A 16,981-nucleotide genomic window follows, 5' to 3' on the forward strand; every position below is an offset into this window, starting at 1 on the left:
AGCGATGGATGATCTACTGTGGTGACCCCAAATGGCATAAGTGGCTCTCCCTTTTCTGGCATCTTCTTGGCAAAAAAGCAAACAAAGCAATAGCTTGAGGAAATGATGGACAATTTTTTGTGTTTATATAAAAAATATGTGGTAAAAATAGGTAGATAAAGGAGGTAAACAACAAATACTTTAATAAGGTAAAAGCATGTCTCAAATTAAAGATAATATAGCCTATTAAAAAATTAAGTACATATAAACATATCAACGATTTATACCCTACAGACGGACAGCATTTGGGCAGAACGTCCTTCTGTCCAGGGTGGCCATCTGTGGAACAGTCTTCCTCAACCCATTAGAGAATGCTCGACATTCAATTTGTTTAAGGCAAAGGTTAAAAACTGGTTATGGACAAATCAAGTGTGTGATCATGTATGCGTTGTATAGTTTTAATGTTTTATTTGGGAACAGAATGGTGTGTATGTGTAAGTTTGGTGATGGAGTTTTTATTATGAATGAATGATGAATTTTTATGAATTATTATGTCTATTTTTTTATGTTTAAGGACAACAGATGGAAATGAGCCCTTGGCTATAATCTGGCATGTTTACATTCATGTAATTTTTTTTTTTTTTTTACATTTATGTTCATTAACATGCACTGTCCTAAATAAATAAATAAAGTATAACGAAGTAAAACCATAATTGTTTTTTGTTTTAAAAAAAGCTTACTAAATGCAGTAAAAACATTAATGACATTAAAGTGGATCAGTATATGTACAGGAATGTGTAGTGGACAATGCTGTGCAATAAACAGCTTTGTGCTCTATCGGTATCCTCGTGTATCACCTGGCTGGTACCTCGTTAAATACCCCCCCTAGCTGTCAGATGACCATAGGTATCTCGCGGATGAAGGGTGTCCGGTGTTTCCCGACACGAGTCGAGTGGCTCCGAGAGGGAGCAGAGCCCGACATATTCTGAACATCTTCCAAATGTTGAGCCCGAGTCGTGAAGTGCTGCTCTTGAGGGGGGCGAGGTTGCAAGGGAGGGAGACGACGAGGGAGAAATCAGGCGACGTCCGCACAGATTTTCACCTCTGAAAGCATCCCGGCAGTCTGCTCCGTGAATGCACCGCAGCTCCAGCCGGCCACTCAAAGGTAAGTGCGCTGCAGAGCGCCGTTTTTCTTCACATACATGTACGGATGTGTGCCTTAAACGTGGCCGGTACGTGACGGGTTAAATTCTGCAGTTTTTTGCCTGATGCGCTGTCCCGGCTCTGAGGTGGCTGATAAGACTCCGAGCTGCGGGGTTTATCACCAACTGCACGCTTTACTGGGGACGAGGAGAGGTGTGAAAATATGTTACCTGTTAAACGGTCCCGGCGTATGTAAATTGTGGATGGGGAAATGTTCATTTTTAACAACATGCAGGCTCATCTAAGCAGGTTTAATACAAAGACATACTTGATTGATTTCATTATTGCTGGCAATATAATCATTATATGGAAATTATATAGATATATTTATTTTAGTGTCTCGTGGTACTAGTTGTGTGGTCTATTGGGTAAATGTTCTGTTAAGACTTAAAAGCTTGGTTTATAGCTTCATTTCTCAGAGGAAGCCTTGGCCTACAGGCTGTCTCTGCCTTGCTCTGCCTGCAGTCCTGCTCATAAACTGTGGCCATTGCTGCACAGCATCAACACCCAACAAATCCAACCAGTCATTGTTTTCTATCACTGCACAATTATTTCATCTTAAGCATGAATATATCTCACATCTTTTCTTTCATCACCTCTCCTACCATGTTTGTCAATGCTGCACATAGCTCCACCAGCTCCCTCCTCCTCCACCTCCCCGCTCCTCCCTCATGTCCATTGATTTTAATGAATCTGACAGGTGCAAGCAATATGGTGGAAACCTGTCTCATCCTTTAGTTCACTGCAGCAGGCTTTGTAAGAAAATTGGTTGTCAGCTGCTACAGGCTTCCTCTACTAAATGGTACAAAAATGATACTCTCTGATTTCACTTGGACGAGATCTTTGAATTTGTTTTGTTTTCTTTTTCAACAAGAGGAGATCTGCAGTGATGTTTCACCATTCTTTGTCTTGGTGAAGGGGAAACCTCCAAGCTCGTTTTTGACGTATGATGCAATCAAATGCACCATTTTCATTCACTCCCACACGTGTCTCTTGATGCAACAATACTTCTTTCTTTCTTTCTTTCTTTCTTTCTTTCTTTCTTTCTTTCTTTCTTTCTTTCTTTCTTTCTCTTTCTTTCTTTCTTTCTTTCTTTCTTTCTTTCTTTCTTTCTTTCTTTCTTTGATGCCTCATGATTTATAAATGCCAAGCTCTGTGAAGGCATGGTGCAGTACGTACTTCTGTGTAAACCTGCTTGAGCTCACTTGAGCTTAAGCTAGCTTGCCTACTCAGCACGAGGGGGACGTGACCCCGTGTTCCCCGTGCAACGAAAATGAGTTAAGTGAAAATGAAGGAGAAATGATGGAGGTTAAAGACAGAGTTTGCTTTGTAGTTGCCCCACATTTGCAGTCACTGAAGGCATTTCCGCCTCTTTAAAGGCCATGGACAAAGATCTGACTGTGTCTCCGTAAGCGGGGAGTTTGGCGTTTGAAGGAACAGGCACGGGCTTTGATTTCAGAGTGGGATGCATTGGCTTGGATTATATAAGATAAGGAGGAGGAGAGGATAAAAGAGACACGATAAGAGAGAGAGTGAGAGAGAGCCAGAGAAAATTCAGAGAAAGTGGCAAATTAAACAGCTGCCCTGAGACAGGAGGCATGGGATTCGGGTTGAGAAAAGTCATAGTGAGAACACAAAATGTAACGGAGAGACACTGAGAAATGACACCAAGCTGTCAAACAGAAGCACAGAAAGTTAAAGAAGGCAGCTGAAGAGGACAGGGTGAGTTGAACAAGGTCACGGTGGTAGAAGGTAATATCTGTAGATGCGAAAATTATGACAGAAGTGAGAAAACAGAAGAAAAAACAGAAGGAGGCTGAGCGGAGAGGCCAGTGAGGTGGAACGAAGACTGAATGAAGCTTGGGGAAAGGAGAGAGAAAGTCAGGCAAGGGTGGCAGATGGCATGCTAGTCTGTGCCTATGTTGGCATCCCACAGGGCAGTGTATAAATAAGATTATATTATAGCTTAATGCCCGTGTTGTCATGTGCATGCATGTTCATGCTCAGTGAAGCAGGCCTCGTCTTCTCATGTTTCGCATCAAACGCTAAAAAAAAACAACAAGATTTTTTATTTTTTTGGTTCACATATCCTGATTGTCCGTTGCGACTCCCTGAGACTAACTGCTGAGGCAAACAGATGGACGAACGGTTCCCCTTTCGTTCTCTTCACAGCCAACCAATCCTACGTCTCGGATTGCTGGATTAATTAAATACTGACTTCTTCAAGGGTCAGTCTGGTTTCTTTTAGTTAGATGTCACAGTCAGTGCATGATGCAGCAGCTTCAAACAAAGGGTTCAAGCAGAAGAAAAACAAAGATGGGGACTGTTGTTATACAATTACAGTGTAATTTGAGTTTTAGTGATGAATGGACACCACTTATTCATTTGCCATGAGACAGTGTTCTGTGTGACGCAGCTCTGTTCCATATTTTATTTCAGATACAATAAAATCAGTGGGCTTTTAGGCTTTCTGCCCAGAGTGCTGTGTGAGAATGTGGCAGACACACTGCAGAGGGTTGCATGAGGCCTTCTGGGTAACAGCAGTTCTGGTTGTCAGATTAATACACTGTGAAATGCTAATTACTGTAATTAAATAATAAGGAACAACAAGAGCCTTTTTAGTATTTGGCTTTGAAGAAATATATTCTCCAAAGCCAGTTAGATGGCCGGCATACCGGAAATACACGATCAGCCTAATAGACTGTGAAGATGGCTGCGTGCTTCATCACTTCCAGCAGGAACGGGATGTCTTGTGATGTCTGCAGTGTTACAAAGCGACACTTTAATCCTTACTGCATGTTTATTATCTGCTGCTAAGTGTGACTGTGAGCACTGCAGGTGTTCCCTCCCAGGCCCCTCCTGGGCTTTGTAAATGAAACTGCAGCAAAAATCTCTTTTGCACAAACTGTCTTGATGTGCTGCCTCTGTGTAGCAGAAGGCACTTCACATCACAATAATCCCTTCAGTGTTTCAGCTGAATTCTTCCACAACAGAGACCTTTTTTTTTTTAAATTCCTATGGGAAAACCAGTCGAACTGTTACCCAGATCACCTTTATACTGTGGTCACATTCAGACATTCGGGCATGTTATTAATGAGCAGCTCTTGAAACTGACCCAAAGACATCTGGGCCTCATAAATATTTACATATTCCTAACAAGAAAGAGCCTCTCTTCAGGTTAGACCTTTAAGAAAAGCTTTAAAACATAAACCTAAAACCCCGATTTAAAGCTTATGTACAGTACTGAGCAGAAATCTCGAACAACCCCTCAGTGCTCTATGGTTTGCTTCAAAAATACAAAAAAGGGCAATAATTTATTGAAACATAAATTGTAATTTAGTACTTCAGTAGAATTGTAAAAGGCTTGAAAGTGAAATTCAGTGTATAATACAGCCTGAACTCTCTTAGACAAGCTTTCTTATAATTTCTTTAAGTAGTCTTGTGGAAGGGTTCTCTAGATTATTGAAGGACATTAAAAGCTTTTCTTTGGATGTTGGCTGCCTTCTGTGCTGTTTTCTGTCACAGCGACCTCACATTGCTTCAGTGAGATTGAGATCCAGGCTCTGGGGAGGCCAATCAATGACTGATATCTACCCAGGTATACTTTTAGTGCATTGGCAGTGAGTTAGGGATCATTGTCATGCTGCAATAAGCTGTTTTATGGATTAAAATTAAAGAAATGGGAACAAATTATTTATTATAGCTATCATTTATTATTATCTTTATTACATTGTAATGTTGAGACACAACACTGGCTAATCCCTTGAGTTAGGCCTTTTTTATCCTTGGGTTGAGTCATAGGATACGTGTTAAGTAGCCTAACTAAAACCATTGAAAAAACTTGAGATCTGAAAAAAAGGGTGGCTCAAGACTTTTTTATACAGAACTGTGTGCTATTATATCCTATTTTGTCAACAAAAGTTGCATTTCAAGCACCAATTTTGTGTAAAACCTGTAATTAGAACCAAGAAAATGAAGGGACTCCAAAAGCCCCTGCATTCAGTCTCTTCTTCGCAGACAGTTTTTTGGACGGTTAGATCTTTTCTAATTTAAGTCTTTACCTGTACAGAATAAGATAAAAGAGAGGAAAGGCACTTTCAGCCTTAGAGGTATTGCGTAGAGGTTCAAAAGACGTTCTTTTACATAAATAATTAAACAAGGTCATACATATATTATGAGGTCAAAGATGTACACATTTCAATTTATCATGATCTTTTTAAAGTATATAACTAGTGTGCTACTAAACGCTGCACTGTCAAGCTGTGGTCACTGCAGGTGTTTCCTCCTGGTCCTCCTGGGCTTTCAAACACCATAGGATGGTTATTTTTGCTGCAGCCCCCTGTTGCGTTGCTTCTGATGTGTCGGCATGAAAGCCAGCCATTCAAACCATCAATATCAACTGAGCAGTGCTGTAAACCTCCACAGGGTCTCGTAAAAATCATCATTGTCTTGTTGATTTTCTGTTTTTAGATGTTTCCTGTTTGAGGCACTGAACTTAATGGGTTTTCATGATATCCAAGTAATTTTCCTACTTAAATATAAACTATGTTCAAGTATGAAGGAAAATAAGTACCTTTGGCTTTTATTGTGATTTAATCTGAAGATAATTAATCTTCCCTTTTCTTTCCAGACGCTAAAGAATCGACTATCATGGGGACATTCAGAGTGATCGTGCTTAGCCTTCTGGTCACCACGGGTAAGGCCATTGTCAGCATGGTTTGTTTTTGACAAGACATGCAATTAGATGTTATATTAGTACATTTTATGCTATAAGAGGAATTAGAAATTTTTATTTAAGTTTAACTGATGAAAAGGTTGTAAAATATTACTCATATCAGTTTAACTCTAATGCTCTTTTGTCTTTGTTTGCAGCTCTTTCTGCCCCCTTAAAAGGTAAAACGTGTGTCTGAGAGATACTTTTTGATTTGTCTCATATATATTGTGAGCTTTTACTCTAATGTTTGTTTGTTTCTTTGCTTTATCCACCATAAAAACCAGCTGATGAGGAATCTTACACGTTATTCCACGGAGAGGATTTCCACATCCTACTACCCTCCCAAAATGTGGAGGTCACGTTTCATAACAAGTCTGCTCCTCGGTCAAAGGATGTGCACCTGATGAGGGAAGGCAAAGTGGTACACAGTCGGCCTAAACTCGACCGCAGCAACACCCATCTCCTTATAGAGGCTGTGGGTGAGGGAGATGAGGGCGTGTACACCGTGAAGAATCTGGAGAAGCCAGACGATGTCAAACGCATGTCGCTTACAGTCCGAGGTACAGAGTAACAAGACACACATTAAACATGGTGACAGAATTCCTAAAAACCCACAAAATCACACCTAAATTAAATACTGTTTTTACTGTATTTTTACAAATACAGTAATAATCACATAATTGATTGTCATAATTGATATAATAACATAATTGATACTTGATTAGGAATTAAGACGGCGAGTAACACCAAGCTGCTACTAATCACATGCACTTGATTAACTGATCATCGGTAAGTGTGAACGCTTCTACGAAGGCAGAAGTTTGCAGGTCTGCAGCATCCAGGTGATTAACACCCTGCCATGGAGGAACGACATCAGACAAGCATTCTGAGGTTTATTAGTGAGAAAGATTATTCACAAGTGGAAAAAAGTCAAGACAGTTGCCAATTTTCTCAAGAGAGCAAGCTTCAACAAGTTCACTCCGAGGTCGGAGACACTCCAAAAAACCCAAGAGCTACATCTCAGATTGTACAGGCCTCGGTTAGTTAGCATGTTAAATGTTAAACTTCATGAAGTACAATTAAAAAAGACTGAACAATTATGGCTTGTTTGGAAGGGTTGCCAGGGGAAAGCCTTTTATCTCTACAAAGAACACGGCAGCATGGCTTTGGTTTGCAGTGGCATCTAATCAAAGCACACCTCGTGCCAACTTTCAAGCACGGTGGTGGAGGGATGATGATATGGGTTTATGTTGCTGGTAGAGGACCTGGGCACCTTGCAGTCATTGAGCTGACCATGAACTCCTCTGTATACCAAAGTTCCCTAAAGTCAATCTGTTTGATAGCTAAAGCTTAGGTGAAGCTTTGGTCAAGCAACAGGTCGATGATCCCAAGCACAGCTGCAAATCTGCAACAGAATGGCTGAAAAAGAAAAGAATCAAGCTGTTGCAATGGCCCGGTCAATGTCCTGACCTCAATGTTATTAAAGTACTGCGGTGCATAAATGAATGCCAACAAACCTCAATGCTCTGAAGCAACACTGTAAAGAATAGTGGGCCAAATTCCTCCACGATGATGTGAGAGACCGATAAAGTCACGCAGAAAACAATTACTGCATGTTTTTACTAGTGCTCTAAAACAGCATCTGAACATCGTCAAAGACGATTAGTCACATACAATTTGTTAATATTTCCAAAACACAGACAGACACGCCTCCTTATCCCCACTAAATACCTTTAATACAGATTTTTGATACTAGGTATATCTCGCTGTTGCTACTACTTGTGCTTTCAATAATAATTTCAGCAGCTTAATAAACCTACTGTTAGCACATCCTGTTTGTCCTGTGAGAATTACAAGTTGCAGCAATGTTGACTGTAGAGATTAGACTTGCACACAAATGTGAAGAAGGCATTTTGGGCTGGGAGCAGGAGTGGTGGGCTCAAACCCAATATTGATAAAAGCGACCGTAGCGCAGAGCTGTGTACCATATGTTGAGAGTAAATGTGAAATCAAGTGATGAAGAGGTATGTGTGTGTTTGTGTGTAGAGAGTGAAGCTGCCCTGCAGTAATTATGCAGCTCTTTTACCACCAACCCACTCCGCTCTCCTTCCCTGCCTGCTGGTGTCCTGTCGTTATCTCGTCTTTACTGTCTTTCACTTTATTTGGTTTGTATTACTTCCCCTTCATTCCTGTAACTCTGATATTTTTGGATCCTTTGTCCTCTTTTTGCAGCATCTGTCACATCATCCTTCCTGTTCTTTTTTACTCCCTTCTCAAATAAACTGTCACTCTGTCGGTGCTCATCTCTGTGAAAATTTCAGACAGTTTTCTGTCCACTTAATCAAGTGTTTTTTTCTCCGCTTTTATCTTCTAGATTGCACCGTTGAGCAGATGGTCAAATATGGAGACAAATTCAGTATTCATTTGTCGGGGGTGAATCCTCCCATCACCCTTGAATACAGACCCAGAGCTACAGAGGCCAGGGAGACATTTAGGTAGGTGATATTTTAACCCAAGAGAATATGTAATGACATTTTGCAACATTGATGTACATTCAGTGAGACAGAGGTAACAGGAAAGGTTGAGAAAAAGCTCCTCCTCTTTGACTTTCCCTCCTGCAGACCAGGTTTGGTGGTGCTGACTGCTGCAGGGACATCACCGGAGCGCTATCAGGGTCGCGTCAGCACCGGTGGTCCTTATGTCACCCTCAGTGGTGTTACAGATGCAGATGAGGGTAGCTACACTGTCAGAGATAACAAAGGTGGTATTGAACGGAAAGTCTGTCTCAATGTCAAAGGTGAGAGCACATATGAAGACACCTCATGCCTATGTTCTTCTCCTACACTTGGCTTGCTTTAAATGAGCTTCTAACCCCCCCTTCCCCTGCTGCCATAATGGCTTTTTAAAGACGGAAACATTAATGGGCTCCTGCGGGCTGATGCATTTCAGATGATCCATGGAGCTGTAAACAGACTTGTGATTTATTTATCAAATGTCCCTCCTTCTTTTCTGCCTCTTTGTGTCTCAGAGCACAAAGAGTTTGTGAAACTGCAACGCGGTAACAAACTGAAGATCAACCTGATACTCAACAGCTCCTTGGTGTACCTCTACTACAGCCCCAAGAGTGACTCCACACTGCGCCTGCTGCTGGACAAAGGAGAATTTACACCTGTAATTAGAGCCTTTTTCCCCCACTATAGTCCAGCTATGACTCTTTCATTTTTGTACGTCATTTCTGTTCCTTGTTTTCTGCCATATACTGTTACAAATGTGGATGCTGATTTTAAGTGTCTAAGTCTAAGTGGCTGCCCTTTGAGTATCAGATAAATAAGGATTATTTTGAAGTAAGATTCATACCAAAAAATATGGAGCAGAGCATGAAATGAGCATAAACATCCACTTTAATTTAATAATGTTAACAGGTTGGCTTTAACTTTAATAATTAAAACTGAGCTAATACATAGGTATTAATACAACATGATTAATGGGATTTATATTCACTCTATATGTAAAGGCAGACTGCGCGAGTCGGTCCTTGATTTTATACACCTGAATTCAAAGATTAAAAGCTGCGGCTGATTATTTTTTATCCACAGGTATTGTATCTACACACTAGCTGCCATTTACAAATACCCTATATTGTGGTGTATAATATAAAAATATATACATATTATTTTGCACAAAAGCATAAAAAAGCATTCATTTTTCAAACATATTGTAAAAGCAAATTTTATAACTGCTATTGTAATTATGTGTGCCTTGTTGTTTATGACATTTGCCCATATTCTTCTTCTCATTATTTGCAACCTGCTGAGTAATTGCAGCTTTTCTAAGTGCCTGTGCTGAAGTTCAGGCTGTTTTATAGCTGATAAATGCTTCTAACAGACTGTGTGTGTTGCTTATGTTACTTAAGAGCTAAATCCTTGTATCAGTCAGTATGAATAGGTTTGTATTCCATTTCTCATCAGTCATTCATGTTTAATGTTTATTGCTCTAATCAGGATTTCTGTATTTGATGCCAAGTATGAAAATGTTTGTTTTTTCACGGTAGGCCCAAACAGAGCTGGGTTTCGAGAACCGTCTGTCTCTGGAGGGCTCACTGGTCATTCTGGATGACGTCAATGATAAAGATGAAGGCCTGTTCACGATTAAGGACCTACAGAATTTCACTGTGTCTACTGTCTTCTTTGAAATGAAACGTAAGCAAGGAGTGGGGAAAACACTAATAGACTGGGTTGTATTGCTGTTTATGCTGGTAAAAAGTCATTCCATCTAAAATGCACTGGATCTGAAAAATCCCCCTAGCTGAACCCTACAAAGGGAGCTGATTTGTTTAAAGTCATGCAAAATGTTAGCTTCAAAATTCAAGTTCAAAATGTGTAAATTCAAATTTGGTGTTTTTTGATTCGCCTTATTTTCCTGAATTTTTAAGCCCTCAATGATAACATTTCTAACATGACTTTAAATTAGAAGACTGTGAAGACTGTCTTTGGATGACTGTTATGTTAGTTAGTAATTCTAGGTCGACCATAGGTGTGAAAGGGAGCATAAATGGTTAACCGTGGATGTGATCTTAATTTTACAAGTGTTTAATAAAAGTAAAAATGCTTAAAAATATGTAGAAATTAGACATTTCATATGCCTTACCCTGTTTTGACCAGCCACCTCTTCCACGTGATGATATGACCCTTTAAAGTTTACCCAAAATATAATCTTTTAAAACTTTTCTCCAGTGAATTATCGGAGAACAATAAGTCTACTCTACACCATAGGCAATACATTTTTGCTCATTTTTGCTTAGATTGTGAATTTAAGCCATTTAAGCTTTTTAAAATTAAATGTGCAATTCAGCCCTTAAAATGTCATGTGGCCGTCTCCTGTACCTGTGAAGTAATGAGGGCTGAAAACTTCTGGAATTTGTTTTCTGTATGCAATAGAATTTCAACACATCAATGAGAAGTCGGTTGAAATATTAATATCTCTTTTCTGCCGTGTGTCCTTGTAGCCTATAAGCTGGAGACACTGTATGTGGCCATCATAGCCCTGCTGGGCCTGCTGGCTTTCCTTCTGCTGGTCTGCCTGCTGTCCTGTCTGATCAAAGTGAAGAAAAGGGCCAAGAGGGCTGCCGCCCTGGAGAAGATTGCCCAGAACGCTGGAAAAGAGGAGGAAGGAGAGGCCTTCAGACAGGTTGGAGAAAAAAATACACTACTGACGATGTGATGAAGAGCATAAGGATAGAGTGTGCTCGGATATAATGACAAGTTCTGCTCTGTGTACGTCTTCAAAGGTGGTCAAGAACATCACCAAAATGAGCGAGGAATCCAAGCATTCCCAGGCTGACAACACGGAGAAGTCACAGAGCACTGAGGTGGATATTAAAGTAAGGAAATGTGTTATTTCCCACTTAAAACTGAGTCACTGAGGTTTCTAATGATGTCTCAACTCTTATGCTGTTCTAAGCGTTTACAGAGAGTCGCAGCTTATTCAGAACGCTACTGCTAGAGTCCCCACTAAGATCGAGAAAGCGGATCACGTCAGTCCAGGTCTCCGATTTTTGCAGTGGCTTCCTATCTGACGAAGAATGGATTTTACTCTATCACTATGATTTTCAAAGGCTTGAATGATTCAGGGCCAAAATACTTTTCTGATGTGCTGCTGTGTCATGAGTTGTTCTGACTCCTCAGGTCTTTTGGGATAGGTCAAGCAAACAAACAGCCAAACATGTCAAAGCATCTTTGAGCTTTGCTGTTTTTATGCGCCACATCTCTCGAACTATCTCCCAGAAAACCTGAGGTCTGCCCAAACTCTGTTCTTTTAAATCAAGGCTGAAAACATTTCTTTGCCACTGCATTTTACACCTTACCTTAAGTTACATTTGTTAAAACCTCGCATTGCACTGTAGCTTCGCTGTGACATGTACTCTCCTATTTTATTCGATTTTAGCTTATTATTATCTTCCAGTTTACTTTGTGGTTTTAAATCTTTTGTATATGTGCCTTTTTATGTCCCCTTTTTATATCGAATGCAACTTTGAATCAATTTGTTGTTAATAGACACAAACAAACTTGCTTGACCTTGTCTTCCTACCCTCAGGGTCTCGAGGTTTCCTCTAAAGAAGTTGGAGTTGGTAATCTAGAGACCAGTGACTCCGGCGTTGGCTTTAACACTGCTCTCCCCCTGGACACTGACACTGAGGCCCCTGATCAAATCCCTGACTCTGAGGCTGTAAGCATTTCTATTGCTCCTGAAACCAAACCAAGTCCTCCGCCTGCTGCCGAATCCAAGCCAAGTGCTCCACCAGCTGTGGAAATTAAGCCCAGTCCTGTACCTGAAACTAAAGTGACCCCAGCCCCGGAGACCAAGAAAACTCCTGATAAACCTGTGGAGGAAAAGTTGGATGTGCCCAAAGGAGCAGCTGTTAAACCTAGTCCAGCCCCTAGCCCAGAACCCAAGGCCGATAAAAAACCTGCGCCCAGCCCAAGCCCAGAGCCTAAACCAGCTGTTCCCAAAGCCACCACTCCAACACCTGATAGTAAGAGTGCCCTTACTCCCACCCCTGAGCACCCCAAGCCAACCACACCAGAACCAATTACCAACGGCACACCCGAACCTGGACCGGATTCCAAACTGAGCCCGGATCACGCCGATATTATCAAAGGCTCAGCTCCAAAAGCAGTCGCTCCTAAAACCCCTGAAGTGGAGCTGAAAGCTAGTGGTGCCATATTGGAGGCGGGCAAAGATGGCACGGTAGCTGAGGACTCAACTACTACCACCTGAGAAGTGCAAAAACACAAAGGAAGCCCCACAGATCTTGTCCACCGCTCACCACTACTGTAGACAATCGAACACCCCTTACCAAATGATGAGGAAACCACTGCAGCTGGGGCGAGGACCTCGATTTAACATGTCTAATGCCTGAACACAGTATTACCTTGATAATCTCACTTATCTGTAACTAACACTTAAACCTTTGAGACTTTCTGGCTCAGAAACACTTCACATAACATGGCTTTTGATTGTTAAACATTTTAGTTGTACACGCCTCGCAGCCTTGTTTTTCTGTTCATTTTTAAAGTTAAACTGCCAAACTGCAAGTTCAATCCTTTGCAGAGTTTACAACTAAAATGTTTACTCCACATGAGGTCTTTTTCTAAAGTATCCTGAAAGGTTTACGACATTTCATTGAAACAGCTCACTACAACAGCTTATTTGACCCTAACTAACCATCATTTCCCATTTCGACGCTTGTTCCTCTAGCAGCACATGAACAGCACATGGATGAAGCCGATAAAATCTTTCAGCTGGTGTCATCTTAAGCCTCCTAAAATATGTGATGGCACCGATATCATCTAAATGAACTAAAAACCCCATCAGATCACACTGCTGGTGAAGTTTTATACATAGCTCAATTTTGGATTTCATTCACTTGAGCCAGTCCTCTAGAAACATCCGCAGTGCATTATCACATTAACCACACACCCACACACACTTATACTAAAAATACTAACCACATTATTTCTAGTCTTTGAGATTGAGATTCACACTCCCAGTGGAAATTTCAGACGATTAAATTGTGTTTTGCGGGCTGATCCCCCAAGTCCGGATCATCCACTTTATTGTCTTTGATCTGGATTTCCCCATAGCTCCATAAAAATCCCAGCACTCTTACAATTTAATGGGAAACTCACAACAGCTAAAACTTCCAGCAGCTTAAAGGGACCCCCCCGTGCCTGCAGTATGAAATATAAAATCAAAGTGTGTGGTAAGTTCACATAGTTAGAACATGATTCTTTTGCTCTTTTTCTGCCGTCATCACCACCTTCTTTTTTCTTTGCCCCTGTTCATTCTTCTTTTTTTGTTACTACGACCACCAAGGAGGCTATATGACTGATTTGGTTGATTGATTAATTTACAAAAGGTATTAGTGGATTCATGTGACAGTTTTAAAAGAGCTGGGCTTGGTCCGTCTTAGAAGTGATCAGTTATTGAATGTCATCCAAATCTGGATCCAGGGACTTTTGAAAAAACAAATTCCTCAGCATTTTTTGTATTTCACCCCATATCGTCACAAATGAAAACTGCGAGACTAATTCGGAGATAATCATGCATTATGTAGAGGGGATTTTAGCCTCAGTGGAGGTCTTTCACTTCTCCTTCCTTTCTTTATCCTCACGCCCCTTTCTTCTTCTCCCTCATTCTGCTTTCATTTGCTTGCTTTCGTTTTTGCTCGCTTACATAAATGCTGTAAAACTTGGCAGAAACTAAATATTTATGCCTCACTGGCTTCAAAAACCAGCAGTATGGAGCCTTCACCAAATCCATGACACTGTCTGTGTTGAGCTGACCTGGTATTCAGGATGTCCAGTCAATGCAATTTCAGCTGAAACTCTTTTGGTACTTATGGTAAAGAGGAGGTGTGCAGGTTCGTTTTAATGTGCACGTCCCTACTTCATGTTTTAACTGACCAGTGGCAAACCAGTGACTGTCAGTGTTTGATGTACACACTGACAGTGTGTACATCAAAAAAAGCATGTTGGATCAAATGGTCAGAGGAATGTAGGGAAACTAAAAGTAGATCCGTATACAGTCAGCTGGCCTTTCTTTATAGCTTTCCTTACTAAAAGAGTTTTCTTATGAGTAAATGAATAAGAGGTGTTTTGTCAGCATCTGAAAAAGCCATAAAATGAGCTCGATTTAGATGTCAGATTTGATACCAAGAGCAACAGAATAAATAAACTAAAATTACAAAAAATACAAAATACAAAAATACAAAAATAAACTCAAGGTGCCTCAGCATTAGATGGGTTAACAGCGTCAATAAGTCAGATGTATTACACATGGACAAAGGTCTTTTAATGTAATATGTGTACAAAGACGTATACGCCTGCTCTCCAGCCTGCATCTGTGTGGGAACCACAACGCTATTTGGCAGTACTAACAAAGCTCTTCATATAAATACACACAGATACAGACACACACATGTAAAACACAAACATGGACTCCAGCCTTGTAAATACTGCATGTGTATGCAAGTGTAACCCCTCCCCACCATGAGGCTGAATGTTTTTAATGTGTCATACTTAATATTAAAAAAGAAAATCATTTAAATTTCTCTACAAACTTCAATCTAATATATAAATATATATATATAATTATATAAATATACACACACACTATATATACTAATATTCACTAATGTATTGAACTAAATCAACTTCCAAATATTGTAAATTCCCATCGAGACTGTATTAGCCTATTTTAGACCAGTTATTATCCGCTGCTGTCAGCACACCGTATCTCTCACACTATTTACATATTAATAATGTTTAACCAGTGTCATTTACAGCATTGACTGCAGCATGCCCACGGCACGTTCCGCTTCTATCGTCCAGACGTTGTGTCAGTGTGCGCGAATACAGGAGTGGTGTTTTTAATGTCGCCATCGTTGTGTGCGTTTTAAAGTCCGTATGCCTATGATGCACGTATCTATAAGTGTGCGTGTGATATATGAGCGAGTGTGTGCTGAATCTATGCACAGGGAGTTTGTACAGAAATGAAACTCTTATGTGTGCTTCTCCATTTGTTGTGAGCAAAGTATCCATGTGCCTGCTTCAGTCGTCTTGTAGTGTGAAGAGAAAAAAACAAAAAGTGCAGTGTTTTAAATCATGAGTGTGAATGTGATGGAAGCCACAAGAATATTGTAAAAACGTATTGTAACTCTGAGATATTCAAGTGACTCTTTGTCTTTGTTTTAGTGCCTAAAATGTATATTGGATAGTTGGCCTGTGCTCTGTCGTTAGCCGCATTCTAATGGCACCTTTTTAGTGAGGAGGATGTTCACTGATCCAGAATATGCAGTTTGCACACCTGAATGAACAAAGCAAAAATTGCCGGCTAACCTACGATGTGTTAATGTGAAAGAAATGTGTGTGATCAAAGTGATTAGAGCCTGACCGACATATCACCAGAAAGATTTTTCTTCAGTATTACTCAAAATCTGTGACTGAGTCATAAAATCAGCAGGAAAGTGTTTACAGAGGTCAACCCAGAAAGCTGTTGCTTAAATACAAGACAGGAAACAGAAAAAAAAATCAAATTAACCAGTCAAAACTTCATAGATAGGTCAGCTGACATATAATAGGTATTGGTTAATTGGCTAAGTTACGCCCAAGTAAATGATCTAGTCTGGTATTTACTTGGGCGTAACTTAGCCAATTAACCAATACCTATTATATGTCAGCTGACCTATCTATGAAGTTTTGACTGGTTAATTTGATTTTTTTTTCTGTTTCCTGTCTTGTATTTAAGCAATTTTTTACAATGATTTACTATGACCCTGATGAAGGCCACAAGCCGAAACGCGTTGGTCAATTATTAAAGTTGTTCATCTTCCCTCAAGTGTTACTGAAGTTCCTGCTTTATGATTGATGTGTCTGAAAGAAAAAAGCATTTTTAAATTACCAAGTATTGCTTCCGGTCTTTAAACTCTTTTGTTGGTTGGGCTCTAAAAGAGATGAAAAGAGTCTGATTTAATTGTAGGCAGCATACAAGCAAAGCATGTTTCCATTAACAGTGTCTATGGGTTAGTTTGGAGTTTGTGAGTGAGTTCATGATAGCAGCAGATGAATGACAAAGCTTTGTGTGGGTTTGGGTTATGTTGTTGTGAGTGGTTAATGAGAGGTGGCTAAAACTACATTTCCACACAACGCCACTACTGTGTGCTGTCAGTGATTGCAATAGAAAGCCACTTAGAGTGAGTATGAGTGTGAGAGAGGCAGACGGTGAGTGGAAGGAAGAGTTATTACAGCTAATTGGTGCCAGAGGGATTGTGGTTTCATACCCACCTCTGATTAGAGAAAACCCCCACCACTTTTAAGACCACTGGTACTCCTTGCACTATGTGAGTTGTCTCTGCTCTGATCCTCTCTAATTCCTGCTCCTGGCCTGGTTGTGGTGTGATGTCTCACATGGTCTCTCTCTCTCTCTCTGTACTCCCTTTTTGCACAACACTTCACACAGATGTTTTGTAAAGACAATATCTTTATTTCATGTCTAAAGGAATACTAAGAATAAACAAAAGATTAT

At 40.3% G+C, this 16,981-nt stretch overlaps 1 protein-coding gene across 1 annotated transcript; it reads left to right on the plus strand.

Moving 5' to 3' along the window:
- The first annotated feature begins 993 nt into the window (after window positions 1–993).
- LOC146659329 (uncharacterized) lies at window positions 994–16,965 on the plus strand. The gene is made up of 11 exons (XM_085423322.1): window positions 994–1,144; window positions 5,813–5,878; window positions 6,055–6,075; window positions 6,181–6,456; window positions 8,271–8,391; window positions 8,518–8,693; window positions 8,925–9,067; window positions 9,948–10,095; window positions 10,902–11,083; window positions 11,184–11,276; window positions 11,990–16,965. Exons 1-11 carry the CDS (start codon window positions 1,114–1,116, stop codon window positions 12,671–12,673), a joined length of 1,941 nt encoding a protein of 646 aa, XP_085279448.1. The 5' UTR covers window positions 994–1,113; the 3' UTR covers window positions 12,674–16,965.
- The last annotated feature ends 16 nt before the right edge of the window (window positions 16,966–16,981 follow it).

The sequence above is a fragment of the Rhamphochromis longiceps genome, linkage group LG11 (assembly GCF_057381845.1).
Source record: "Rhamphochromis longiceps isolate RC_006_pf linkage group LG11, R_longiceps_female_GT1.1, whole genome shotgun sequence".
Classification (NCBI taxonomy): Eukaryota; Metazoa; Chordata; class Actinopteri; order Cichliformes; family Cichlidae; genus Rhamphochromis; species Rhamphochromis longiceps.

Excerpts from the sequence above, each read along its gene's own strand:
- LOC146659329 (XM_085423322.1), top strand. The coding sequence starts at position 1,114 with ATGCACCGCAGCTCCAGCCGGCCACTCAAAG. Across the intron at positions 9,068-9,947 it reads ACAAAGGAGAATTTACACCT|GCCCAAACAGAGCTGGGTTT; the intron begins GTAATTAGAGCC and ends TTTTCACGGTAG. Across the intron at positions 10,096-10,901 it reads TGTCTTCTTTGAAATGAAAC|CCTATAAGCTGGAGACACTG; the intron begins GTAAGCAAGGAG and ends GTGTCCTTGTAG.